Below are 27,924 nucleotides of genomic sequence, written 5' to 3'. Positions count from 1 at the left end.
GACTCTATTGTCTGTTGGTTAGCAAAATTTTTCCAGCTATAGCCAACACGAGCATAGTTGAACGCTAATTAACACCCAAAATTATTGTATTTAAAAAAACAACCATGTACAACAGATCATTAAATCAATCAACATTTTCCTAATAAACATCAGTGTTTCCAATAGTGACAAATATGATGTACCTTATTTTCTTCTTTCTTTTTTTATTAGTAATTTAGAAAGGCGACTTCATTAGAAAATAATCATGAGCACTGACTTCACCTAACCAAAATCTAAATTTTATTGAATCAAAATGTAGCATCACAGTCATACTTTCAAATTTACGCCAGCTTTTGTCTTAAGCTACAAACTAATTTAAGTGGAACACACACAAGTCCTCATAGTTCACTAGAAACTTCTCATTTTCTCGTTGCTCAAGAATAAACATGAGTTTTGACGCTCGTATCTGTGCCCATTAGAGTATAGAAGCAGCTTTAAAAGTTCTAAATTGACCGTAAAAGAGCAAAAATCAAATAAGATCCTCAATAATTTCACTTCATCCATAAATTGGGAAGGAGAAAACACGGCCATTCTTCCTCACTTGGTGACTCGGTAAGCCTGAACAAACCAGATAGCTCCCAGTCAAATTTCATGCATTACGAGAATAAATTTTAAAGAGCAGTTATTGGTTCAAAGCCTCAATTTGGTAAGGCCTCAGAATAATTGGAGATACCTGGTTCAAACTCAGCGTATATAACTATTTTACTTTTTGATTATGTGTTTTTCGAAATTATGTTTGTCTCCTCGTAATTCATTTGGTGTATTTTTTACATAGCTTAAAATACATTTGAATCCTTAGCAAAATTTCAAAAACAAAAACAAATTTTTAAAAACAAAGAAACACACAAGTGATTTAAAAACCTTTATTATCTTTCAAAGCTAGCTTGAGGTCCTACTTAAGAACAATTAAGCCAAACACATACCTTGACCCTCTTTAATAAATCTTTGGCTCTGCTATCATTTTTGAAGTGCTCTCGTACAGGCTGCAGATGGATGATACAGATCTTAGCTTTATAATGCAAGTATAATCTAGAAAAAATTCTAGCTGCATCACTACCTTATCGCTGAAAATTTTGCTTGAATTTTCATAACAGGAATTAAGCTTCTTAAGTTATGCTAGGTGCTTCTTTATCAGATGAAATTGCAAGAGCATGAATGAATAGTAAAGAAACTGTATTTTATTTGAAGATATTGAGTAGAAATGAAAACATACCTCCAGTATCTTATTCAAAGCCTTAGACAATGCTGGTTTGAGATCACCAGGATGCAGTACTCCTGTTTCGTAGTCAGCAACCAGTTCTTCGAAGCTTGTGAAGGTCCTGTAATGTGAGACGACAAACAAAGAGGGGGCCAAGATAAATGATTATAACCAACATCTGGGATCATGACATAGGTGAAAGAAACAGGAATTAATTTGAAACTTCTAAAGTGAGAAATTGAATGAACAGAAAAGCTTACTTATTTCCACCATGATCAGCACTTCGTTCCACCGTGAACTCCTTGAACCAAGGGAAAATAAGATACTTAATGTACTCCAGGCATGGATTCCCTTCCACGATCAATGGAGGGCAGTATGCTTTCTTTATCTTCACATTCACTTCCGCCTGAGATAACCAGATGAACGTGATAGACATTAATCCAGAATATCGTATGTTAGCCTCAATGTTAGAGCCAGACACTTCAGGCAACCTAAAACTGAACTCAACGTAAAAATGACAGATGCATTTCAGTTCCCCTCCTCACATGGGATTCTTAATTTCCACTATATGATGCCTTACCTCATCATCTTCCATAAATATAGAGGATGACGGATCACTTTTTGACATCTTCTCCTGCCCTTGCTGTAAGCCCGGTAACATGTCTGCAACCAGCATTGGCATCATATTACTTTGCTTATATCATGAGCATCAGTAAGAAGTAATGTCAGTGCAAAGAGCATACGGTGTGATAGGATGATAGGCTTGTTCTTCCTCTTGATATCATCACAATACTCTCTTGCAAGTACATTTACTTTCCGTTGATCCATTCCCAGTTGACAGATATCAGCCTGTTGCAATGGAATTAAACAACGAGCTGACAAAAAAATATGGTAATCTCTCCGTACATCCCAGTATAGGAGAGGAGAGTAAAAGAAATGGACAGCCTATATCACCATAAAAATATCATAGCCAGACAAATATATTTTGCAGCATACATACCAAATTAGATCTTTGCCTCCTTATAATATGAGAAGAAAAATGCACACCAACAAAATACTGGAAAGATAAATCAGAAGGAGAAAAACCTTCAGGAAAAAAATGTCGGCACATTGCATGCATGGATAGAAAATTTGGGCGGCGCTCAACTCATCCTGCTCATTTCTTCCCATAATTTGGCTACACCTGCAGGAGAGGGAGGGAAGCCAAGAAGCAAACGATGAGTCAAACTGTTGCAGATTGAACACAAAATGCACCAGACTCTAATATTATATTTATACCTAATTATCCTTGGAAGCTTGTTCCTCCGAGCAATATCCATTACAAGGGGCCAGTATTCTGATGCCCTTGAGTTAATCTCCTTGGACGACCACAAAAATTCGACCTTGCCTCGTTCCAGATCCATCCCCACTGCTTTCCATATCTCGATCAGGTACTGGCCAACAGTCTCAATTTTCTTCAGATCGCCCCCCATTTTATTGTTTAGCTGAGCAAACCAATCTGCAATCCATATTTTCACTCTGCACCCAGCAGAAGTAAGCTTGTTGACATTTATTGCCTTCATCACTCCCTGTGCAAGCGAGCGAGGGCAAAAATAAGCTTCTCGTATTCAAAGGACCCTTGAGTGGAATAAACATACTTGGGAATTGTTTAATTTTCGTTGCATTCTAGATTAATGTATTACTTACTTAGTTTGCCATTTTGCCTGCTGAAATTTAAACTGTCAACAGGATACCATTGGCACCGAAAACTAAATCCCAATTCACTGAGTGTAGAAACTACACCTAGAGTTTCCACTATGCATCCAAATGCAACGCGACTCATTGAAGAAAGTAAATTGTAATTCGAAGGCCTGGCGCAGAGATTCCTCAAAACAATACCTGAGCAATATGCATTCTCCCAGAGGGTTCGAAGCCGTCATAGCACACTGGTTCAGGCTTCTTCTCCAGCAGGTTCCGCAGCTCATCTTCTTGGATACACTCTTCCCCAACACTTCTAACAATTCGAAACTTCTCGTCCAAGCTCAATCTGAAGAAAAAATACGTAACAGAGCAAGTAATATCCGATTCAGAACACAAATCAACGGCCATATAGATGCGAAAACAAGTATCTCGAATCAAAAATTTCTTACTGGTTTGATGAAGAGTTCGATGAGCAACCGGGCTCTTGCACTGAAGCGTCGGAGATTGAGAGGGACTGTATATCCTCGGATGGGGCTTGTGAAGGCGCTTCCGTCGCCATTGAAGCTGAATGGAAATGATCAGAATCTCAAACTTCCAACTTTAGGGTTTTTGTTTAATCTCGTCCTGAGTTTCGCTTGCCCTGTGTTGACCTAAAAATCAAACCTGTAATTATAAATTAACTTCTTTTTAGGGATATAATTCTCAAAATTATTTTAATATCTTGAGAAATAGAGTTGGCCGAAGAAGCTCAAATTACCTGGGGCCTGTAGTGATTTTTTTTTTTTTTTTTTAAGTACAAACGTGTAGGGCTGGATGATGATAATTATTTTAATATTTTGAAAAAATAGAGTTGGCGCTTTTGTTTTTCCTTAATGAAATCATTTTTATTTTTTATTTTTCATAATTCGTGATTTTCTCCCGTTTTCTCCCATTTTTTCCCAATTCAGTGCTTTTATTTCTTTTTTTTTTAAAGAAATCCATATTTTTATTTATTTTTTCATAATTCTTGATTTTCCATTTTTTTGTGATTTTTATAGAAGGAAAAAAGGAAAAGAAAAATTAGTCAATTTTATTCTTAAATAAAATAATAAATCATATATTAGGTAAATTTTTAAAAAATTAAAAGAATATATGGAAGTTGCAAATTTTCTATACAAATATATTAAAAAAGAAATTGACAATCAAATATGTAGATTTATAAAAATATATATATAAAAAAATAATAAATAATATATAAGTTGGTGGACCTTATGATCTAATTATTGCATGGATCGAAACTTATTTTTGTTTTAATTTAAAAAATATATGGGTAATACTTTTTTATATATATAATTTACTGTACCGATATTTTTTTTCTCTTTAAATCATCATTTTTACATTCAATAATTCTTTTTTATATAATTTTTAATTTCAATCCTACGCAATTTTAAAAAGTCGAACATTTTGAAATTTAAAATTTATTGTCTAAGATACATTTTTATTAATTTTTTTTCGGAGGACATTTTTATTAATTTTACATCTTATATACTATGAAATTGACTATTTGACGTTATTTTAAATATAATAATGAGTACAAACTTGGACTATAATATAATTTTTTTCATTTTTAAACTCCTTTTAAATGTTTTGACTATAATATAAAATTGTCACGTTTCAACTACATTAATACATATAATTATAATCATTATCGTTTTTTTATTTATCTTCTAAATTTTTATTTTATTTTTATTAATATTCTGGTAAATTTAATTTGGATTCTAAGCAAAGAGAGGCTATAAAATAAAATTGATAAAGTCGTCGTTTTGAAAAATAATAGTAGTTCGGATAGATATATTACATAAATAAATTTAGATAAATTATCGGCATATCTTGGTCTACAGACTACAACTCTTCGTTATGATTTTAATATTTAATACAAAGTTTTGTAGAACATATTTATATAAAATATTTTGACAACCTCAAAATATATATATATATTATGTAGGATTGAAATTACTTATTCCTTAACAAAATTCCTAAATCCATCCATGCATGGATCACCTTTTAGAATATGTTTGTCCACATCTCTAGGGTTTTATCCAACCATTTTAGATCTTTGTCACATTTGACAAATCACCTATAAAATTTGTCCAATTTCTAATGGTTAAAAATTTAAAGCACATAAAAGTGAATTGCAGTTGAATAAAAAAAAAAGACAAAAAAAAATTAAGAGGTAATAGCTTCACCCTGATCGTTAAAATGAACTACAATCTATGGTTGATCCACATTTAATTACGTTTAAATGTAATATACATTTTATCATCTTCATAAAATGATTTTCAAATATCTTTTAAGTCTATAGGTTCATTCATATTTCAGAATTTACACTGAATGTTAAATACCATTGAATTTTTTATTCAATAGTTGTAGTGGTATTTGTACAATCAAAACTACTCGTACATTATTGTCAATACCTCTTCAACAGTAAAGTACGTAAAGTTAAAATTGATAAGTTAAATATAGCAAAAACTTGATTTGATACTAATGTAGTGTTAACGTCCAAATGAACTTAGCTCAACAATATATGAATAAGAGGTCATAAGTTCGATTATTTTCACATCCATAAATTGTACTAAAAAAATCTAGTGTTAATGTAATAAATACATATCTATTTAATATTTGAACAAGAACTACTAGAATTACATAAATCTCAAAGTAGGATTAAACTGAAAATAATAGAAAAGTAAGGACAAAATGATAAAAACAAAAAACATATGGTATAATCCAAAAAACTATCTTTAAACTCGTTAAAATACAATAAAAAAAAATCCATCGTTAATTCCGTCATAATATATGAATAAATAATAAATAAAATTAAAATTTAAAACGTTCGTTAACTGAAACGGAATGGCAAAAGGCGGGAACAGGATTCCAATTTTTTTTGGTGCGGGGCCACAAGCATAAATACCGAAAAGTACAGCACCTTCTTCTGCAAAAAAGATAAACAGAAAAATAAAAATAAAAAAGGAGCTTCCCTCAACTATTTTCCATGTTTCGTTCAACTTTTTTCGTTTCAAATCAAACCATTTTCCCAATATTTTCCTGCTAAAAAAACACATTGTCTCGTTGTCTCTGAATTATCGGACCGGATTTGTGGCTCTTACCAACCGAAATTTTGATTTCCTTATTCCCATTCCTTCCTCCGAATCGACCAGGAGCTCTGCATTTTTTGGTCTTAATCTTTCTGCCATTCTTTTCTTCTAATCGGCCCCTTTGACGCAAAAGTTTTCAGGTTTTCGAGAATCTTTCTGGATAACCTCATTATGTTCATGCTGTCAAAGGTGAGAACTCTTGCTAGCTTTGTCGATCTGTTTTAACCTCTTCTTCAGCTAATGCACAAAATTTGTAGACCCATTTCGATTATCTGTCAGGTTATTTCGGTCGCATTTCATTTTTTTCCTCAGAATTTACTGGTTCTAGGTCCTGTGTTATTGGGGTGTGCAATGTTTTAAAATTGCAATTACTATGCCGGGCGAAATGAGATAGGAAATGGAGTTGTTGTGTTTTTCTTTTTTTCCTTTTTTTTTAATTTTTTTTTTTAAATTTTTGCTGGGTGGGGAATGGGGGGATAAGAACACTTAATTCTACCGAATTCGTTTTGTAGTGAAGATTTTCTGGGCATTCTGGGACAATGGTTGCTGGAAACATGGCGTATTAGCTATCTATTCGTTTTGTTTCGGTTTTCCTTTTTTTTTTTTTTTTTTCCTTTTATCTGTATCTGGGGTTAAATTTTTATGAACGGGTAAAAGTTGTTGAAATTTGCTATCTAATAAAAGGATCGGTTGGCAGGTTGGCCTTAGCTGAAATTTGGGTGGTAATGTTCCTCAGCTTCTCAACAACATTTCACAGGTAGTTTCTTGAATGCTCATCTCTTCCTATAGTTCGTATCAGCAGGAGAACAGGAACCGTTAGGTTTTCGGACACAGATAAAAAGTTCCTGGTCTTTTGAAAAGCATAATTTTGGGTATATATAGAAACACAATTCCTTTTCATTGACGAGAAACTTTGCACGACTTCAGACAAACTTTCTAAACGTGGTTTTACGTTGGTGCATCAGTTATAGTTAGTTACGGTCTTTGAAACTCATTACAAGTGAAGATATAAAGCTGCATCTGCCGTCCCGTGTGTCCTCTAGTTTTCCTCCACTTGCGTTGCATTGACTATGATAATTAATGTATTGTGCAACTGTTTTAGCTCCAGGTTTGCTTGTATCATGGAAAGTGTGGATCATTGAGGGTTTTGTTATGAGCATACATTTGGAGCTCTACACAGTTGGTTCAGAAGTTCTGGTGAATGGCTGAATGTAAGTCTCTCTGCTTATCGGGAGTTTTTTTTCATATGTGATATTCTCAATTTGCCCATATCCATATTTAACCTTAAGCTCTCTTCATCATTAGCCAAACTGAAATCGGAGGTGGTGGAGTGGTTAAATTGCATGCTCCCCAATATAAATTTGCCACTTGATGCTTCAGACGAGGAATTGAAAGCATGCTTGATTGATGGAACCGTTCTATGCAGCATGTTGGATAAACTATGCCCTGGTGTAGTTCAGGTTGTAAGACATATATTGGCCTTTGTTTATAACTTTTCTGCTCTTATATATATATTTTTCCTCATAATAATTTCCTCATTTGAAAATTGTTTTAATGTTGATTCCACAAGTTTATTTTTCTCTTTGCTGTTTTTCTTTCTTAATTTTTAGGGAGACAATTCTAAGCCCATCGATCCTAATATTGAGAGATTTTTGATAACTCTGGATGAATTAGGACTTCCTGGCTTCGAACCATCTGTCTTGGAGCAGGTATTTACACTCTTTTGGTGCAATGCAATTGTGACAGTATGTACCTTTACTTTCTGCCAAATTGACCATAAAAAGTAAGAGAATACTCAACTTTTATTTCATGCTTAGTTGAGTGAGTCTATCTTAACTTTAAATTTTTATTTCATCAAATTCAACTTTAAGTGGTGAAAATTAATATGTTATCTAGAACCAATTAACATGAACATTACCAAAAATCAACCAATAATAGTACCTAAAATCTAGCCACAAGAATGCCCAACAGAACCAGCAAATTACCCAAACCCAACCATAAAATCAAATGGTCAAAAAAGCTCGGAGTCAACACTTAGATTCTCTAACTCAGCTAACACAAATGGCTATCACAGTCACAAAAATCAACCTAGAAGAGTAGTCTTTTCCAGCCATAAGAATGTTCATTAACTAATAGAATGTATATTAATTTCATCATTTCAAACTCAAAATTTAATTTGATGAAATTAAAAAATGAACTATCTAAAAGAAAAATGTAGTATTGTGTGATGAACTTGTGCTCCTTTGCAATAGTTACCTTGGTGTAATCTGACTTGGATTTTGTACTCAATCATCCATTCCTGCCTAAAACATGTAATTATTTCGTTTCATCATTTATCACAATTATTTTTCACTTGCAAACAAGACCTTAGTTCAGTTATGAATTTAGGCCAAACTAATCAATTTGGTTGGTAATCTTTGTCCGTTCATGTTATTTTGAAATCCTTTATTATCTATTCTTAGATTGAAAAGTGAACAGAGGTTATTTGCAGGGATCTATTGCACCCGTTTTACACTGCCTAAGCACACTTCAATCTTCTTTTGATTTGAGTGCTGGGGATGAGGACACTCAAATTTATTCACGAAAGAAATGGAACTTACATGAAGTAGAATCATTAGATGGAATCAATAATTTCTCCGGGCTAAGATTTCAGGATTTTCAGAATGGTTCTGTTATATCAGGTATGGTTACAAGACCATTAGGAGAATTTAAATTGTGCAAAGATTTTATTCAAAATACATTATAAAGCTTATTTATGGTTGATTTTGTTCTCGATCTTTGAAAGATAATTCTTCTTGAATCTTAAGGAAATTTTCCCCAATAACAAAATTTAGCTCCGTCATCTAAAAGCTTGAAGTTACATGATATTTGTCATGGATGTGGTTTTCTGTAAGAACTCCCCTGTAGGGTGTTTAGTTTTGCAGTTACACTTGGTCTATAAAGATTGTGTGCAAGACTTTACCAGCTTGTAGCTTTTAAATTATCAATGAAAAGTGTTACTTGTTTCAAAAAAAAGATATTTGATTTGTCTCTTGCATCAGTCTTTTCTAATAAGAATTTCTTCCATCAGTTTCAGCTGATAAGATTCATCATTCAGCCATATTTAAAGAATTTTGACATTAAATAGGTCAAGTGCCATAACAATCATAGAGTGCCAAGTATGTAAAAGATATCTGTCAATTGTTTTTTGAATTAGAGGGAATGATAAGCTGCGCTCGACGCTTTGCAAAGTCTTGCTTGATGTTTTTCCTGCTGAAAGCGGTTCTTTTTTTATTTGTGGCTTGCTTGAGTGAGTATCCGCTGAAAACTATTTCATTCAACTTTATTAATGTGCTCAAAGGAAGCTCTGCATCCGATTCAATGATGGCCCACTTTATGCTGTTATGAACCTCGTCAGTTATCTGAGTTCCAGATGCTTGAACGGTTTCCTATTAGCATATTTGAACAAATTTTGTGTGGTGTGCCCAATACCTACTTTTAGGGAATAAAGTGAGATTTTATTATTGTCATTATTATTTTTGTATTCAGTGATGAAGATGTGAAATCCTTATCCCACTCTGAGCGTGTTTGTTGGGGGAAACTAATCATGTTTCCCAAGTTCATTCCACAAAGCGGGGAAGGGGGGCAGCGTATCATTCCCTATAAATTCAAGTAGCAATTGACCGACCATGTAATTGGAAAAACAATCAGCATGCAGTATATTTGATTATCACTTGCAACTTATGTGTTAAAAATAGTTTTCTTTGCTGTCGCAATAATAGCTTGGTTGAAAAAGGCTTTAGACACTATAAATATTAAATGACATATCTCAGAAATTAAATATATGGTTTATAGTGCGTATGTATGGCTTTGACCGTGATATTTGTGATCTTTTGGATGCTTGTGCAAAACAGGATAGTGCTGTATAAGTATAACAAGCATACAGTACTATCTTCTATTGACTTAACTCTTATAGTATCGGGTGAAGTTTGGTGGGGGTCACAGTTTTCCAGATTTGTCATGTTTCCTAATATTCATAATGCTATTTGTCTTATTCTATTATTTTCTTGTTCGTTTGTTCTAGTGCCATCATATGGACTAAAAAGTGATATTCCATTTGAGGATCATGAAGGGTTCATGTTGAAGCAAGAGCAAAATCATGATGTTTCTGGTACTAATGTCTTGGAGTTGATAAATTCACAGAATTTTGAGGTAACACCCTTGAACCAAATTTATTTGTTTGTTCAAATCAATGGCTTGTTTTGTTTCATTTCTCAAGTATTTCTGTGATTATTTTATGCAGAATATCTCTACTCAATCACTCTTCAATGTGATCAATGGAATTCTGGATGGCAGTATTGAAACAAAAAATGGAGATGTGTCTCATGTATGGGGAGTGATATATTCTTCTGCTACAAGCATCTGAAATTTCAACCCAAAAAATTAAAACATTATACATGGCCGTATTTTTATAGACAGCGTTCAGTTTACTAGTATTTCTAACTTTGCTTTTGTTGGTTTAAATTTCTCTCAGCAAGTAGCATATATTCTGAGAAAAGTTGTACAAGTGCTCGAGCAGAGAATTTTCACTCATGCTGGAAACTTGAAACACGTAATCTTGCTTAGTATAATTCTGAACTTGGGAGAGTACTCTAACTTACACAGTCAATAGAAATTAACCGCAGTCACCTTGAATTTGTGCAGCAAAGCAGTCTTTTGAAAGCTCGCGAGGAGAAATTTCAATCAAAAATAAAAGTTCTTGAAACCCTTGCAACAGGGACCACTGAAGAAAATGAGGTACTTTGACAAACATCCAAATGTCCAAGTCTTTGCTTTTGGTTTAGAAATTAAAATTCTGGTTTTAATTATTTGGTCCTGGATATAAGTTGTTGCTGTTACTTTTGTAGGTTGTTATGAATCAGCTTCAGCGTATGAAGGTAGAATATTTATCTCATGCCTTTCCTCTGGGCAACATCTCAAGCACGTTTGTATTTTTGCTACCTCACTTATTATGGTGGGTTTTTATCAGGATCAAGCCATTTAAATGAAATGGCCTCCACTCTGCCTTGCCTTTACTGTTTACTTTCTTATTTTAGCAGGGCACTAATTTTTTAGTCATAGAATTTGATGCAGATGTTCTTTTCATTCCAAAACTTGGTAGCTTCCTTGCTTCACAGGATTCTATCATGAAGGAACTACAGTAACTAAATACTAATGAAAAAGTTTTAAGTAACTATAACGTTGAATCAATGACGATTGTTGATATCGGTTCTCATGTATGCTATGGTTTGCCTGCTAGTTTCTCTTTCTTTCACCTAGGATGAAATACATTATACATGATCGTTTCGAGTCGTTTTGAAGCTTTTGATGACCAACTCATTATGCCATGAACAAGTTTGCTGAATACATTTTGGCTGCTTCTAGTTTTAAACTTTGCTCAATTGAACCAACCAGTTAGTTCCATGGGTTGTGTATATGAAATTTGGTTGTCTGGAGAAAAATCATTGAAGCTATGCATTACTGCATATCTACGAGGAATCTTTGTACAGTTTATTCTCAGACTGGGACTCTCACAGTACACCTTAAAATCAAGAGTGATTCTTGAGTTTGGGAAGAAAAACGACCTCATTCTGGCCCCCACTGTATTTCTATTTATTTCAATATTTGGTCGATGATCATGCACCAAATTTAAGTTCTTTATAAATCATTGATAATGCACCTTATTTTAATATTTGTTCCAATCCATGTAATATTACTCCCTTTCTTACATTTCTTTATTTTTATTCTCTTCTAAACCCATTCCAAGTTAGCAAACAGGACCTAAATTGATAAAGTGATGACAATACTACTATTTATTTATCATTGCCTTACAAGCAGCATTTAAGTTTTGCCCTAGTTTCTCAGTCCTGTTTATAACATGTTAACATTCAATTATTTGGTGTTGAAGATTGAAAAATTCAGAATAGAGGAGATGAAAAAATGTGGGGAGCAGGATATGATGTCACTGAAGGAGCGTAAAGAACTCTGTGATGTCGCGATTTTAAATCTTAAAGATGAGCTAGAAATGGCCAGGAGGGAACATGAAAACCATTGCTTGCAACTAGAAACAAATGCCAAGGAAGAGAAAGCTAAGCTAGAGGCAAAACTAAATGAACTAGAATACTTACTAGCGGATTCCGGAAAGAGGGTGAAGGAACTTGAGTCATTTTCTGAATCTAAATCACTGAAATGGAAAAAGAAAGAGTTCGTCTATCAAAATTTTGTTGATCACCTGCTTGGAGCTCTTCAGGTATGTGTCCTGTCTTCCGTAATGTTATTAGCTATAGGGCCCATGCCATATTAATTACAGGTACGACTTTTTATTATTTGTAGGGATTAAGGATTTCTGTGGAGTCCATCAAACATGAGGTCTTGGATACGAAAAGAAACTATGCTGAGGATTTCAATTACCTTGGTAGGTTTAGTTTCAACTGAACGCCAGTTTTTTGTATTTTGTTATTCAATGAGCGTTTTTTTTGTTCTCAATGATGTTGCCATTAATAGGAATGAACTTCAAAGGATTAGCAGATGTGGCTCAGAATTACCATGCAGTTCTGAATGAAAATAGGAGATTGTATAACGAGGTTCAGGATTTAAAAGGTATCATTTTTATTTTCTTTTTTGTGTACTTGATCTCTCTCAACTAATATATGCCATTTCACAGGGAACATTCGAGTATATTGTCGAATACGGCCATTCCTTCCAGGGCAAACTAAGAAGCTAACTACAATTGAATATATTGGTGAAAATGGTGAATTGGTAATTATAAATCCCGCTAAACAAGGAAAGGACAATCGTAGACTATTCAAGTTCAATAAAGTTTTTGGTCCGACTTGTTCACAAGGTATTCGTATTCCTATCCAGTTTTGGTAAATTATAGATTAATTACGATACTCTATTATGTCATTCATATTTATAATTTATCAGATGCTTCTATTAAGTGGTTTAATTAGGAAGAAAATATTTTCTGACTTCCTTTACATCTAATTATTTGTGTTGATTGACAGAGGAGGTGTTTTTAGACACTCAACCATTGGTTCGGTCTGTCCTTGATGGATATAATGTTTGCATATTTGCTTATGGACAAACTGGTTCGGGAAAGACCTATACTATGGTATGCAATATGTTCATATTTCTGACACCATATTTCTACTTTGTTCATTGTGGTTTATACATGTTATTGTTTCTCAGAGTGGGCCCGATGTATCATTGAAAGCAGAATGGGGTGTCAATTACCGAGCATTAAATGACCTCTTCGAAATTTCTCAAAGCAGGAAGAGCTCTATTACCTATGAAATTGGTGTCCAAATGGTTGAGATATATAATGAACAAGTCCGTGATCTGCTCTCAAGTGGTGGTCTTCCAAAGAGATATCCTACTTTGAATGTGTTGTTAAATTTCCATATATGTTTTCTTAGAAAAAGAAAAAACTTATCATTCAACCCAAAAGATAATTACACAATGGGAAGAAGGGAAACCTCTCAACTAGCTCATAGAGTTATAAAAAAAAACTCTTCTATTGATTTGCTTATGAAAAAATAAATAATCACAAAAAGACTTGGAAATAGTACTCCATCCAGATACCTAAAAAATAGCTCTTTAGAAGTTTTCTTGAATAGTAGCGAATGAATTCTTGAAAGATTTCGTGTTTCTTCCTACCCAGATTGCCCACATCACCACACTGACCCAAAACCTACAAGAAAAATTTTCTTTCATCTGTAAAGTTCAAACCTAACAAACCTTGGACCCAAAAGTCTTGAACAGATGAGAGACCATACCCCAGTCCACTGAAGAAGCTTGAAACAAATGTTCCTCAAAGAAGTTGCAATGGGGCAATGCACAAATAAATTATCTAATGTCTTCCTTCTTTGTCAACGAAGAATACACTCAGGGGGAAAATAAAGCAACGTTTAGATTGTTAACCATGAGTTGTTTTGTTTATTACTAATTTTATTTTCAATTTCTTATTTAATCAATCAATTCATTATTCTGCCTTTCCAAGCCATTTTTTGATTTAGTTAAGCATAAGCAAAGTCTCGATTTGATCTTTTTGATTGTAAAAGAACTTTATTTCCTTTGACTTGCACACACTTGGGATTTGGAACACCACTCAACCAAATGGGCTGGCCGTACCCGATGCTGGCATGCATCCTGTTAGATCTACTGCTGATGTCCTAGATTTGATGAAGATTGGATTGACAAACAGGGCAGTTGGAGCCACAGCCCTGAATGAAAGAAGCAGCAGATCTCATAGGTAGTATTCTAAATATGTCATTGCATATCATTCATCTTCATGCTTTATTGTGAAGAATATATTTCATGCAATTACTGATGCCATGCAGTGTGCTGACAATTCATGTTCGTGGTGTGGACTTGGAGACAGACGCTATCTTGCGTGGTAGTCTTCATTTAATAGATCTCGCTGGTAGTGAAAGGGTGGACCGCTCGGAGGCAACTGGAGATAGGCTGAAGGAGGCACAACATATAAATAAATCATTGTCAGCTCTTGGGGATGTCATTTTTGCTCTTGCGCAAAAGAGTTCGCACATTCCTTATAGAAATAGCAAACTAACCCAAGTTCTGCAAAGTTCTTTAGGTGCTTCCTCGTTTTTGTGTTTGATTGGACCTCTATTTCTCTTATTTTCTGATAACATCGAGTTCGTCACGGTTTTGTTTTATTTTCACTTAGGTGGTCAAGCAAAAACACTCATGTTTGTACAAATTAATCCCGATGCTGAATCCTACTCTGAAACTGTAAGCACTTTGAAGTTTGCAGAAAGAGTTTCTGGTGTCGAGTTGGGTGCTGCACGCAGCAATAAAGAGGGTAGATATGTTAGAGAACTCATGGAGCAGGTTTGATGTCTTTTATTCTCTTCTCTAATATTTATTTTTTATATTAAACAGTTTTTGAGTTATTGAACTGCACTAATTTCTCCTTAATATCTTGATTGGAAATGAAGTTTTACCGATTATAATTGTGTGCGCGGACAGAATACACAGTTACATCAGTGATCAGATATGCCATCCTCTGATTTTTTGTCGACATTGCAGGTGGCAGCTCTCAAGGATACTATTGCAAATAAAGACGAGGAGATTGAGCGGTTGCAGTCGCTTAAAGCTAATGGCAACGTCTTAAAGCATGTCGTTAGTTCCGTACGGTATGGATCATCTTCTCCTAGAAGGTCCTCTAGTGGAACTCCTCGGCAAAGCCAAAGGCCATCAGGGAGAAAAGGCTTAGGGTTGGTTAATAAAGCAGCATCTGACATGGACAATTACTCAGATAGTGATAGGCGTTCTGAATCTGGATCACACCTGTCTGTAGAGGACTTTAGACATCATAAGTGTTCTGGATCTGGATCGCATCTGTCCATAGAGGACTTTAGACGTCATAAGCGTACAGGGTCAGGATCACATTTGTCTGTGGAGGACTTTAGACATCAGAAGGAATCTTCTTCCCTGTCAAGGGCTGTAGAAGGAGGGTGTGTAGGTCAGAATGTCACTGATGATGTTGACCTTTTAGGCTTTGGGAATGGTGATTCTGATGAGAGATTAAGTGACATATCCGATGGCGGTCTTTCGATGGGGACTGAAACTGATGGGTCAATTTGCAGTTTTGTGGAATACACTCTATTCCCTGAATATTTGAAGTCAGCAGAAGGTTTAATTGCTGATACCAAATACCCTGAGAGCACGTTGGACGTAAAAAGGCTAGCTGAGAATGCAACATCTGGGAAGTCATTGGTTCCTATTCCAGAAAAGTAAGTAACTTCTATTCTCTCTTAAACATCTATGGACATCCTTGTACTTCGGTAGACTTTAGGTTCATCTTACTAATCTCTAGGGAGACCTTACCCACCCCAGTGCTAATTCTGGAAGATAACAAGTGTTGTTTACGACCCGGGATTTAACATCTCAAGCCTTCACACCACCAACATGATCTCCCTTGGGGTCTATGACCTCCTAATTTCAGAATAGTATGTTTTTTATAGTCGATAACATTTAAGATTTGTTATCTCCTCTTTCATTTTATGATTAAACTTTTCTCTTGGTATAGTGAAGTATAGTCGATACCATGTGATTTGTTTGGACATGCTTGGATGTGCTGTTAACTCTTCCACACCTTGGCTGATTAAATATATTTAACATTCATCCTCTGTTTACTGGTTTTTGCAGAACCAATGCCTCATTGAAGGCAGCCCCCAAGCCTCCACAAAAGCCTGTGCAAGCAAGACCATCACGAGTTTCGTTGACGAAAAGCTCCTCGAAGGTTTCATCAGCATCGACAAGTATGTGAATCTAAACACCATTTCAATTTCACTACAATGTTTTCAATGTTATTTCCCTTATGTGTTTTCTTTTTCTTTTTGTTGATAAGATGCCAAACTTTTCATTGATAAAATGAAAAGTAGTACAAAAGGAGACCAAAGGAGATTACAAAAAAGCTCTCCAATGTCTGCTACAACCAAAAGAATTATAACTACTAAAGAGAGTGGAAAGGGTGCACCATCTTGAGGTATTCAATTGATTATTTCCCTTATGCCATTATTCAGCTCTCCTGATTTCACATTATACAACTTGCATCATTACCAAGTCCTTGTCAAATGATTTTCTTTTGGTTAAACTATAATTTTAGTTGTTTTACTTTTGTCACTTTTAATATTTTAGTCGATTATACAGCTTGAATCGTTACCAAGTCCTTGTTAAACGATATTCCTTTGGTTAAACTATAATTTTAGTTGTTTTACTTTTGACACTTCTAACATTTTAGTCGTTTTAGGACTCAACATCAATAATCTAGCTTATTAAAAGATGTGTCATTTTATTGAAACCAACCCGGTGCTAGCTCAGCTTTTCATATGTAGTCACCAATGTTGTTAAACTTGTACAATTCACAAATTGTATTATATGAGTGAGAACGACTCGCTTGCTCCACAATCCAGTTCGAGCAGTCACTTTTACATGGTGTCATGCCAGCTTTGTGTTACTATTTACCTAGATTATAGACTCCAGTGACTAATTTAGCGTTTTTGCTTTTTCATGTTCTCCTTGCTCACTTTTCCTTCTCCGTTTTGATGCAAATCAGGTACCAGAAAATCTAATGTCGATAGCTCCTCATTGATGAAAAGCAGGAAAGGGTGGCAGTGAATCAATCTAAAAGTGATCTGGGTAGAAGAATTCTTGAGCCTAATGCTTATTTTGTGTAGTTCTTGGTAGCAGTTCTAACTTCACACTTCTAGTTTGTGGCTCATCCATAGGTTGCCTTTTGCCTTTCTAATTGGAATCTCATGTTTTCTTTCCTTTTGTTGTATATTTGTGTGCCAAAGGGTAGCTAATACATGTTCACTTTGTAGCTATTGGTCAAACTCTATCTAAAATTTGTCCCCCTTTCTCCCCAAATTGTCTCTATAAAATCTTGGTTGACTATTTTCCCTCTCTTTCTAACCTATTTTCTCTCTATTTTTTTTTTGCCACTCTTTCTAATTTTTTCATCTCTTTTTCTAATGTTTTTTTCTCTCTTAAATTTTAGACACAGACGTGAAATTTTGGAGATTTATAAGAAATTTTTTAAAATAATAAGGTGAAATAGACATGACCTCAAAAGTTAGGGACCTATTATTAAGTTTGTTTTAAAATGATGGGATTTAATAGATACAATCGAAGTTACGAAACTTGTATTTGAATGTCTTTTTAATTTAAAATAATTTGTACTATATTAAATATTATAATATGCTTTGAAATGATTTGTAGGATAATATCTCTTCAATCCTTAAATATTTATAATATCTGAACAAGAAATAAATAAAGTTATGAAAAACCATTAAAAAAATTTAACTTCATAATTGTTACAAAACAAAAAAGCAATAAAATAAAAAGACATTTTTTTTACTCAAAATAAGAAGACATTTACAGCACAAAATAAATATGTAATTTCAAATATGTCATAATGACATAAATTTCAAATTTATACGATCACATGAAACTAACAAAAAACTACTTTTTGACATTTTTTTTTAAAAACACAGAAAGTAACAATATTTTTCTAAATACATATTTATTTGGTATTTAGTATAATTTTCCTTAAATTTTTTAATTCAAAATTAATTTCTTCAAAATACAACATTAATAAAATTCATCTAAAATTCTGTCCTTCAAAATTTCTAGAAATAGTTTACTAACGGAAGAACATTCATGTATCAACGAAATTTATATGTTATATACACACACATTAGAAACTGTAGAAATTTTTCGGTGGTAATTAGTATATATCTTCAAAAGTTAATGAGTTATATCTCACTACATATTGTACTTAAAAAAAATAAACTATAGAAATTTATGTTTTTGTAACAAAATTCAATTCTATATTATTACTTTTAAATTATTATAAATTTAACAGCACATCTTGTCTGGGTGGTGTAGTTGGTAATCACGCTAGTCTCACACACTAGAGGTCCCCGGTTCGAACCCGGGCTCAGACAAATTTTTTGTTTCCTTTATCTATTAGTGAAATAAACTTATAATTCAACTTTTTTTTTTAATTCAATTATACTATTTATTATCAATAATATCTACGATAAATCAATCAAACTTCTGACCTTCAAAACCTAATCATAAAGATGAAATTAAAAAGACAAGATTGAAAATTTTGAAACAAGACCAAATAAAAATTAAGGCGGATAATAATTTCATTTTTAGTTTTTTATTTTTAAAAGTTATGTTTGTTTAATTTTTTTAAATAATATTTTAATTTTTCATGTTTTTTCAATATAATATATGAAGGTGATATCGAACTCGTAACTTTTTTTGTTGGAGATATATTTGAATAGTCAAATTAAAAAAAATAATAATAAATTTTAAAAACTCATTATTATTATTATTAGTTTTGGCCTACACTTTAAAAACATTTTTTAAACGTTGATAAAAAAAATGATTATCATAGCTACTCATATTGATAGCTAGCTTTTCTTTTTCTTCAAAAGAAAGCATAAAAGTTTTTAGGCCATTTTCTTGAAAGAAGAAAAAAAATCTATTTACTTCCATTTAAAAAATAAAAGAAATCAACCAAAAAAAGGAAGAAAGAAAGAAAAAGGGTAAAACCCATCATAATCTTTTCTTCTAATTTTCCCGGAAAAAATGAGTATAAAATTCGCCCATTTCCCCATTTCGTCAATGGGAGCACCACTTCCTATGAGGTTAGATACTTCATGTCATTACATTTTCTGTTCATTCTGCAATTTTCTTTCGTCATTTGATTTTCTTTAAAGTATTGTTTATGCTCTGAATGGCTGCTGAGAAGTTTAGAAGACGAAATTATGCTCAGGTGCAGTTGGTTTCTTGTTTGATTCAGAGAGGTTATGGAAGAAGATGAGAATTTTAAAATTTTTTTGGGTTTTGCCCATTTTTCTAACAGCCCAGGCACACATTTCACTTCGTTTGATTCTTGAAGTCATCGGTTTTATTGCTGTTTGTCCCATTCCATCCAAACAGGATTCTTCTGGTCGATTTGGCTTAATTATCAAGTAGGAAAGGGTGCAATTAGTTATCAGACTCAAAAGTAGTTTGGTATTTTTCAATTTTGCATATAGGTTCACTAGCTAAATCCTTAATGCAAAACAAGAAGTTTAGGCGCGTTTAATACTCCGTTTTTAAATTTTGAATCTTGTTCATCGACAATTTCTTTGTCTAAAATTTTCATTTCTAGGCTTTTGTTGGAAATTGTTTACAAGCTGAGAAGTTTGTTATTATATAAACGTATTTGTTTTTTTTTTAATTATAGAAATATTTAATAATTAACCCAAATCTTTCTTCAGGATATACATATTTAACTGAGCTACATGTGACTGTATTGCTTTGTTACAAGAACTGTTAGGTAACTTTTCTAAGAGTGTAGTGGTGTGTGACTTTTGCACTTGATTTTTGCTTCAGGGCTCCTCCAATTTTACCTATATGGTCGTTTTTATTTGGACCAATTGGACTGGATGTATGTAATTCGATTGAAGTCTCTGCAATGTGAAGGTATGGAGGAATTGATTGGAAAATGATATTTGAGGCTTTTTATGCTATTATTTGCACCAACTATTCTTACACTACCTGGTTTTCCCTTACACTTATTGTGATAGCTGAAGATCGGATAAATTGATGATGACGACAACTTTTAGAAGGAACCAGCTGAAGAAGGCGAAGGATCATTTCTAAATTTAGCTACTTTGTTAACTTAGGAAGAGAAAATTCACGCTTCATAGGTCTCCATTATTTCTTTCTACAAGGAAGTGCAGCCAACTAAAAATTTATAATTAGGGTTCACCTGAAACTACTTGCCGAGGAATGTCCAATGACATCTTGGAGAAGGATAGTTTCTTTGAGAAAACTGCATCAGTTCAATTGGTCTCCAGAGTGATATATTTACAAACTAGTTCTCCACACTGGGAATATTGGTTATCTTATGGCATAATTCGTGCATACATAAACAGTGAGCATGAAAGGCCAAGATAGCTCCCAACTTCCCAAAAGAGGTAAGATCTAATACCACAAAAAATTCCAGATTTCTATTACGCATGTCATTATGTACATTGATCTAGATATATCAGTTATGTGGTAGATAGTGGGGAGCAAAAATTCTAGGCTAACATCGTAATAAATCTGAGATATCTTCATGATTTGAGAATGAAATTGTCTTGATGGCTGGAAGGCAACTATATAGCTAGCATATGTATAATCCCATCATCCCAATCGCAATTATGGACTACGAGAAAGGTTCCACTAGTCAACTATATAGCTGGCATATGTAGAATCGTAGCTGCTGTTAGTTGAATTGCGGGCTTAGGGAATTATGAGTTTCCTCATTGTGCGACCCTTTTAAGAAGAAAGCCTAGGCTCTTTGGCTTAATGGTTATCAGAGCTTCTGTGAGCAGTATGGTTAAGGGGGGAAAGAGACTGGTCCAAATTATATGGATGCTGTTATGTCAATTTCTTTAAGATGGAGCTCTCTCCATAAAGATTTTTGTGACTATGGTCTTTCGTGCCAAATGGAGAGGATTTTGCAACTCATTCGACCTTCTCAGGCTTCATGCTTTAAACATTTCAAGTTAACTTAAAAACCTTTATTGATGGATATATGTATTCCTTTGCTCTTGATTTTCACCATGGATCTTTTCGCAATGGTTTGAACTAAATTTCTTTCTTAAAAAATGTGTGAATTACTGAAGCAAATTAATGCACCTGGCAGTAAAAGAACTTTTTAAATTGTCACGTTGAACTTTTGCAAGATGCAGTTAGTAAAAATTTCCTTCTTACTGCAAAATTTTCAGTCACAGGCATTTAGAACATTTTTCTTCTGCTACATGCTTTTTTTTCCTTAGTAATATTTGAGTGAGTATCTATTTCATTAATCTTTCAATTGAATTTGTATATTTTGCTTCTTTTCCAGTTTATTGTATTTGTAGTTTATTGTTGTTCTTTATGCTAAATCTTGTGGCTGACCTGAAAGAGTCGTTATTAGTTTTCTTATGTCTTATGCTGAGGTTTTGTTTCACCCTTCCTTGGAGAAGAGTAGAGTCCTTTGGAGGGTTGGTTCTTTTGCTGTGTTATCGTGTATCTTGGTAGAGAGGAATAATAGAACCCTCAGGAAGAGGAGAGATGTCTTGGGAGGAGATCTGGTACCTTGTTGGCTTTAATATATCACTTTGGGCTTCAATTTCTGGAGACTTCCTTCTGTAATTATTCGCCTGGTATTTTTCATTTGAGTCATTTCTTGTTTCATTAGGTTAGTTTCTGCTTGGCTCCTTTTTGGGTTGTTTTTGTAAGCCCCTTTTTTTGTTGGTCTTCTTGTTGGACCATTGGTTGACCATTTTGTATTCTTTCATTTTCTCATGAAAGCTCAGTTTTTTGATAAAAAAAGTTTTCTTGGTCACCTGAATGTTATAGCGTAGATGATTACTATCTATGTTAGGCATATACATAATTTATGCTATCCTTCGAGAGGCTTTTTGATGTTATAGTTTTCAAAGTTGTAACTTGGTGTAAATGCTATCCTATGTTTCACCACTATATCTATTCTTCCCTTTTAGCTAATTGGGAGTGCTTCACGTAATCCTTTTATAGGGTTTTTGTAATTTCATACATCAATAAAATTGTTCCACACACAAATATATATATATATATACACACACACACATAGTTTGTGCTGAACGATATGATGTAATGATTCTGTTTTGCAGTTCCTCTAAACCATGTGTCAAGGAAGCTGTGAAAGATTTGAGAAAATGAATAAACAGAATAATCCTTGTATAAACAATCGGCCATCAGTATATTACTGGTGGAGACCAGATGAGAGGATATCATATGAGCTGACTGATTTTGTTCTTGAAACTGATACCTCCAACTTTTGTGATGCCAGACACAGTAAGGATATCAGTAATATAAATGAACAGAAATCTTCTAAGATATTGAGCACAGCTCAGATCATTTCAATTTCTGGCCAAGTATTGAGTCTTGCTAGACGTCCTCTTACTTTTTTCCAACCGATGAGGATTTTAAATCAAGAAAATGATGGTTCCAATGATGTTATCTTCAATAATGTGGTTGAAGTTAATGGCAATGCAGTTACTTCACCTGAAATGAAAAAAAATTGTGTTGATATAAGGACCGATGGCCAATGTTCTCCAGTGGTGCAGCCTATCTTGGATTGTTTGACAGTAACTCGGAAGATGTCTATGTTAGAACCTCGTAAAAATAATTCCATGTCATTCCGAAGTCTGCTACATGGTGGTAATGACATGTCGGACAAATCATGGAAGGGAAAAGGCCTTGGAAGTGCAAAAATCTCACACAGTCTGGGGAAGATATATGGATGGATGAGTCATATAAGTCATAGTGAGACTTGCTACCCTGTGAAAGTTGCCAATACTGAAAGCATGAAAGCCAATGCATTCGAGGCTAGAGGCGCCTTTAATAAAGCAGGAGATACGAATTTTCTTGTAAATGAGGCGATCAATGAAATTTCGAAGAATGCTTCTACGTTTCAATTTATCAATTTTTCATCACTGTTCATCAAAAAATTGGAGATAAATATGATGGAAAATGTTTATATGGCCTCACGTATCCTCACATTTGTGCAAGATAACAAGGCAGATGGCAGTATTCTGGGGAGCCCAGATTCAGATATTTCGGCAGTCCATTCACTACCTTCCAAAGATGGTGCATTAGACAAGTTGGCCTACGAGAGCAAGACTGATAGCAGTGAACAACATGAGAATAAAACCAAACAGCCTGACAAGTCCATTGTTGAAAATGAATACAACAGAGAGGATTGCTCTTTGACAAGTGAAAAATCTTGTTACAATATCGCTAATCAAGGACATGCCTTTGCAGGAGCATTGGCTGGTGTATTTGTCAGCCTTTGTCTACATCCTGTTGATACAATCAAAACAGTGTTTCAGTCTTATCATGCAGAACAGAAGTCTCTCAGTTACATTGGAAAATCAATTGTCTCTGATCGAGGTGGGTCGGTGACTGCGAAACACATTTCTCAATCTGGAAATCAAGTGAAGTTTCAATCATATCGGTCGGAAAATTGATAATAGCTTTTTTCAGGTTTAAGTGGACTTTATCGTGGAATCTCCACAAACATTGCTTCTTCGGCTCCCACATCTGCTATTTACACTTTCACATATGAGTCAGTTAAAGGAGCTCTGCTTCCACTTTTCCAAGAGGTAGAAATTTCGTTCTGTTACTCATCATCATTTTTTCTTTCATTCCTTTCCCTTCTGTTTGTCTTTCCTCTTTTAAGTGTTTTTGCGTGCTTACTATTGCTCTCTCCCTCTCCAAGTAAACGTTTGGAGTACGCTGAAGAGATAACCAAACTGTAACTGTTAATTGGCGACAGTTGTGGCTTTCCACCAATGAACAGGTGCTGCATGAATTACATATTGGCCCCTCCTGCTGATGTTTATGGAAAATGGAACTTGTGAGCCTGTAAGTTAGCCTGGTATGCAATTGCATCAGAGTTTGGGGAGGGAGAGATGCAGGCAGAACTCTGAATATGGATTTGTTTTTTGGAACCAATAGCATAGTCTTTTGATCAATTATTCCAATTTATAGTTATTCACTTTGGATGTTTGCTGGTTTCTAAGCTTTTGGGTTCTTTCTTTTCTTTTCTTTAGGAGTATCGCTCTTGTGTCCATTGTGCTGCTGGTGGCTGTGCAAGTATTGCTACATCTTTTATTTTTACCCCAAGTGAGCGTATAAAACAGCAGATGCAAGTTAGTGCACACTACCACAACTGCTGGTATACATTTTAGATTATCGTGCTGTCACTGTTGATATTACAGAAAGGATTTTTTCTATTTGTTTTTTGTACATTTTGTCTAGTCCACTTGAACTCAGCTCATTCTCGCCTTTGGTTTACCAAGAATGTCTTCTCTTGGATTCTTGCTAGGCTACTTTGTATTAGTTCATTAATTTGATAGTGGTTCTGTGATTTCTTTTCAGCCATTAATATCATCTTAAGCTCAAGTTTCTTGACTGATATTCTGGTTGACTGTCGTACTTCCATCCGGATACATTGCCTTGCAGGAATGCCTTCGTTGGCGTTGTTGCGAAGGGTGGATTGCGTGGATTATATACCGGGTGGGGAGCTGTTCTTTGTAGAAATGTACCGCACTCAATTGTCAAGGTAAGGATTTTCTATGTGCTAGATGGGTTAAAGCGAAGCAAAAGGACCATGACAGAATATGTGAAAAACCAAGGACATGTTTGGTAATGTTCATATTTTATATTCCTTGTTTTTCGTTTTTTCTGCAATCGAGAAAAATATAATTGCGTCTATTGTTTCGTATTTTATTATAAATATTTATTTTTATTGTAAACATAAACAATTCTTGTTTCCTGTTCTCTAAAATTTTAAATTAAGAAAAGTAAAAGTTTTATATGAAAAATTAATTTTTCAAATTAAATATTAAAATTTTTATGTTATATTTATCTTTTGATATTTATTATGCATTTATGGGTCTAAAATGATAAAATAATGCTTTTACCTATGTTTTGGAAAAAATTGGAAACAGGAATAAGAAATAATAAATTTGGAACTCGATTGGTAACATTCTCGTTTCCAATTTTATCAAGAACCCTAAGCATTTTGCAACTAGTTATGTTCTTCATCTTCTTCTTCTTTTTTTTTTTTGGTAACATTATCAAATTGTATAGAAATTTTGGAATCAACAAAAACAAATTTTGTTTCTTGTTCTCGTTACCATTTGTTCCAAAAAAAAAATAAATAAATAAAAATATTATTTTATCATCACTGAATTCATGGGTGTTGGAGCCATTCAATCATATTTTTATTTATTAAAAATGAGGCCAAACAGGTTCTTGATCCTCTTGTTTTCAAAATTTCTGCATAATTTTGGAAATATTTCTTAAAGATGAAAATCAAGAAACAGAAACCAAACGCTTATGTTTCTATAAAATTAGAAATGAGAAACAAGAAAAAATAAATGAAAATGTTACCAAACGAGTCCTAAAATAGTGCAAATGATCCTAAGTGTACCAGCCATTCATCTTATTCATCTTAACTCATTAGACGCAGTTGATCTTTCAGTTTAACTTCAATTTTCTTTCTATTTCACCATGTCATTTTGGCATTATTTTCTTTGCAGTTCTATACATATGAGAGTTTGAAAGGACTGATGAAATCTAATGCTCAACAAAGTACATCACAAACGGTTAGTTGTTGTGGTTTTCCCACCAATTTTTACTGTCTTCTAAATTTAATGATTATAAATTTTCTGTTGGGAACAGCCTTAATGGGTCCACCATCAATTGCCTACAATAAATGAGGGCTGAAATTGGATTTTTTATTCCAACTTCGTCCCTACCCTTGAATTGGAATCTTGAAATTAGAGTCCAACTAGTTAAAGTATTTGTTAATGAGAACACTATATTTTCATTAATTAAGTTATTTGATAAGTAAAAATATAAATATTAATAAATTCGATCAATTTTTAAGTTTCAATGCAGATCTTTTTATAGATTATTTATGTTATGTACATATGAAAATATAAATTGATTTCCTAAAAATAAAGGGTGAAGCAATGTTGAGGAATGGAAATGAGTTTGGATTCCTGATCACATTCTATTCCCACTACACCATTTTGTTTTTAGTTTTCTATTTTTCTAAAATGAAGTTGGTAAATACTCCTTTTTATTTCTTTATTTTGTATCTATGTTTTCAAAACATTTTCAAAATCTAAACCAAATTTTGAAAACTAAAAAAAGAGTAGTTTTTAAAAACTTGTTTTTGTTTTTTAAAATTTTGCTATGAGTTTAAATGTATTTTTAAGAAATGTGAAAACATGCCAAAGAAATTGCGAACAAAAACAAAATGATTATCAGAGCCTTATTAATGAGTTTCTTTTCTTCATGTTAGTGACAATGATGGTTTAGAGCTATAATACTTGTCACATAGATTTAGATGATCATTCTTTATCTGCAGTTAGTTTGTGGAGGAGTAGCTGGTTCTACTGCTGCTTTGTTTACCACTCCCTTTGATGTTGTAAAGACAAGATTGCAAACACAGAGACCAGGATCTCTGAGCCCATATAAAAATGTGACTCAAGCACTCTATGAAATAGGCAAGAAAGAAGGTCTGAAAGGCCTCTACAGGTATGCTTTTTGTCCCACCATCGCTTATCTCGAGTATATAATCTTTCATCAATTGTGGAATTTCCATGAATAAAGAGCATCGAGGAGGTTTGTTTCCTTGTAATTTGTTAGTAGTTTGTTGAATTTGTCGTCTCGTCTTTGTGATCAGGGGGCTGACTCCAAGACTGGTTATGTATATGTCTCAAGGTGCAATCTTCTTCACCTCTTATGAATTTTTGAAGAGACTCTTTTCCCTTGAGAAGCCCCAACAGGCCACCAAAAGAGTCCAATGCCAACCCGATCCGAAATCGGGAAGATGATCCAACATGAGAACGCAATTCTCTTCATCATCAACATTAGCAAGCATCCTCCTCGTTGTTGTCATCAACAACCTTGACGCAGGATTTGCCCTCCTAATATTTGCCAAAATATGAAGAAATTGATTGGGGATGTCCTATCTGAGAGATTATATTTGAAATTTTTGCCACAGAAAGTACAAAGAGATGTTTCATCCATTGTAGTTGGAGGGTGTCACTTTGAGATTGGGTTTCTGCATCATCCACATAAATTGAAAGGAAGGTGTTGCAGCAGAGCCCTAAGAATTAGATTATTATAGATTCTTTTAGACGAGGAAGAAGTCATTTTTCAGAGTAAATAATTGTGAATTAGAGTGTTGATTTTCATCATTATTGAGTAGGTAACCTACATGTAGTAAGAAGCTTAGGCTATACTGTACACTTTTAAGCAAAGTATAAATAAATTTCCAATTTTTGTACTTATTTCCTCTTTCATAATGATTCCTATTGGAAATTATTGTGTTAGTTGTGCCGATTCTTTAATCTCTAGGCTAACTTTATACATCATACTTTTTTTTTCATTGGTGGTCACAGCAATCTAGATTTTGTTTCTTGTAACAGATTTGTTTGGTAAATTTGCTATTTGCCAAACAAATCTTTCATAAATATATTATTTCAGTTATAAACTAATTCATTTTTTTTAAGATTATAAATTATATAATATTATAAAATAATAATTATACAAAATTTATAACATATATGTTAATAAATTAATTAATAATATTTAAATCAAACTAATATTGAATTGGTGGCTACCACTAATTTACAAATATAACTCATATTTGAAAATACTAAAATTATGAATAGAACACTTTTTTTATTAAATCGATTTATATCTTCAGAGCAAGATCTCAGACATTATCTC

At 33.6% G+C, this 27,924-nt stretch overlaps 3 protein-coding genes and 1 non-coding gene across 7 annotated transcripts; 3 read left to right on the top strand and 1 right to left on the bottom strand.

The window, feature by feature from the left end:
• Positions 1-256: 256 nt before the first annotated feature.
• On the bottom strand, positions 257-3,576 carry LOC111026078 (Tyrosyl-tRNA synthetase, class Ib, bacterial/mitochondrial). The gene is made up of 10 exons (XM_022304047.2): positions 3,367-3,576; positions 3,116-3,263; positions 2,516-2,805; positions 2,324-2,420; positions 1,981-2,086; positions 1,818-1,900; positions 1,498-1,643; positions 1,253-1,358; positions 963-1,022; positions 257-597 (listed from the first exon to the last, which is right to left on the bottom strand). Exons 1-10 carry the CDS (start codon positions 3,474-3,476, stop codon positions 577-579), a joined length of 1,167 nt encoding a protein of 388 aa, XP_022159739.1. The 5' UTR covers positions 3,477-3,576; the 3' UTR covers positions 257-576.
• A 2,362-nt stretch (positions 3,577-5,938) lies between these two features.
• LOC111024061 (P-loop nucleoside triphosphate hydrolases superfamily protein with CH (Calponin Homology) domain-containing protein) lies at positions 5,939-17,490 on the top strand. Its single transcript, XM_088125295.1, has 24 exons — positions 5,939-6,237; positions 6,746-6,805; positions 7,151-7,259; positions 7,354-7,508; positions 7,659-7,757; positions 8,540-8,729; positions 10,112-10,239; positions 10,331-10,414; positions 10,562-10,639; positions 10,732-10,824; positions 10,935-10,964; positions 11,975-12,316; positions 12,400-12,481; positions 12,571-12,666; positions 12,731-12,910; positions 13,074-13,180; positions 13,258-13,437; positions 14,157-14,320; positions 14,409-14,662; positions 14,756-14,919; positions 15,118-15,824; positions 16,240-16,352; positions 16,442-16,579; positions 17,150-17,490. Exons 3-23 carry the CDS (start codon positions 7,250-7,252, stop codon positions 16,576-16,578), a joined length of 3,393 nt encoding a protein of 1,130 aa, XP_087981421.1. The 5' UTR covers positions 5,939-6,237; positions 6,746-6,805; positions 7,151-7,249; the 3' UTR covers position 16,579; positions 17,150-17,490.
• Positions 17,491-18,468: 978 nt separating this feature from the next.
• On the top strand, positions 18,469-18,542 carry TRNAV-CAC (transfer RNA valine (anticodon CAC)). Its single transcript has one exon. It is a non-coding gene; the product is annotated as a tRNA-Val (tRNA).
• A 567-nt stretch (positions 18,543-19,109) lies between these two features.
• On the top strand, positions 19,110-27,482 carry LOC111025913 (Mitochondrial substrate carrier family protein). Of its 4 annotated transcripts, none has more exons than XM_022303826.2 (10): positions 19,112-19,256; positions 19,990-20,079; positions 20,184-20,576; positions 22,281-23,562; positions 23,656-23,774; positions 24,225-24,349; positions 24,637-24,736; positions 25,719-25,784; positions 26,555-26,724; positions 26,873-27,482. In XM_022303826.2, the coding sequence occupies exons 4-10, from the start codon at positions 22,293-22,295 to the stop codon at positions 27,021-27,023; spliced, it is 2,001 nt and encodes a 666-aa protein (XP_022159518.1). In that variant the 5' UTR covers positions 19,112-19,256; positions 19,990-20,079; positions 20,184-20,576; positions 22,281-22,292; the 3' UTR covers positions 27,024-27,482. The 4 variants fall into 4 exon arrangements, with proteins under 4 accessions (XP_087982140.1, XP_022159518.1, XP_087982139.1 ...); XM_022303827.2 differs by lacking the exon at positions 19,112-19,256 and adding an exon at positions 19,268-19,384; XM_088126014.1 differs by lacking the exon at positions 26,873-27,482 and having other exon boundaries at positions 19,110-19,256; positions 24,637-24,819; positions 26,555-26,695.
• Positions 27,483-27,924: the final 442 nt, after the last annotated feature.

The sequence above is a fragment of the Momordica charantia genome (assembly GCF_013281855.1).
Source record: "Momordica charantia cultivar OHB3-1 chromosome 6 unlocalized genomic scaffold, Mcharantia_2.0 BLBB01000006.1, whole genome shotgun sequence".
NCBI lineage: Eukaryota > Viridiplantae > Streptophyta > Magnoliopsida > Cucurbitales > Cucurbitaceae > Momordica > Momordica charantia.
This window is presented reverse-complemented; position numbering and strand designations above follow the sequence as displayed.

Coding starts and splice junctions, on each gene's coding strand:
- LOC111026078 (XM_022304047.2), bottom strand. CDS start 3,476: ATGGCGACGGAAGCGCCTTCACAAGCCCCATCCGAGGATATACAGTCC. Junction 3,264..3,366: donor TCGAACTCTTCATCAAACCA/GTAAGAAATTTT, acceptor TTTTTTCTTCAG/ATTGAGCTTGGACGAGAAGT. Junction 1,901..1,980: donor GCCTATCATCCTATCACACC/GTATGCTCTTTG, acceptor TGCTGGTTGCAG/ACATGTTACCGGGCTTACAG.
- LOC111024061 (XM_088125295.1), top strand. Junction 7,758..8,539: donor AACCATCTGTCTTGGAGCAG/GTATTTACACTC, acceptor GGTTATTTGCAG/GGATCTATTGCACCCGTTTT. Junction 15,825..16,239: donor TTGGTTCCTATTCCAGAAAA/GTAAGTAACTTC, acceptor TGGTTTTTGCAG/AACCAATGCCTCATTGAAGG.
- LOC111025913 (XM_088126013.1), top strand. CDS start 22,293: ATGTGTCAAGGAAGCTGTGAAAGATTTGAGAAAATGAATAAACAGAAT. Junction 25,785..26,554: donor AACAAAGTACATCACAAACG/GTTAGTTGTTGT, acceptor CTTTATCTGCAG/TTAGTTTGTGGAGGAGTAGC. Junction 26,725..26,872: donor GGTCTGAAAGGCCTCTACAG/GTATGCTTTTTG, acceptor CTTTGTGATCAG/GGGGCTGACTCCAAGACTGG.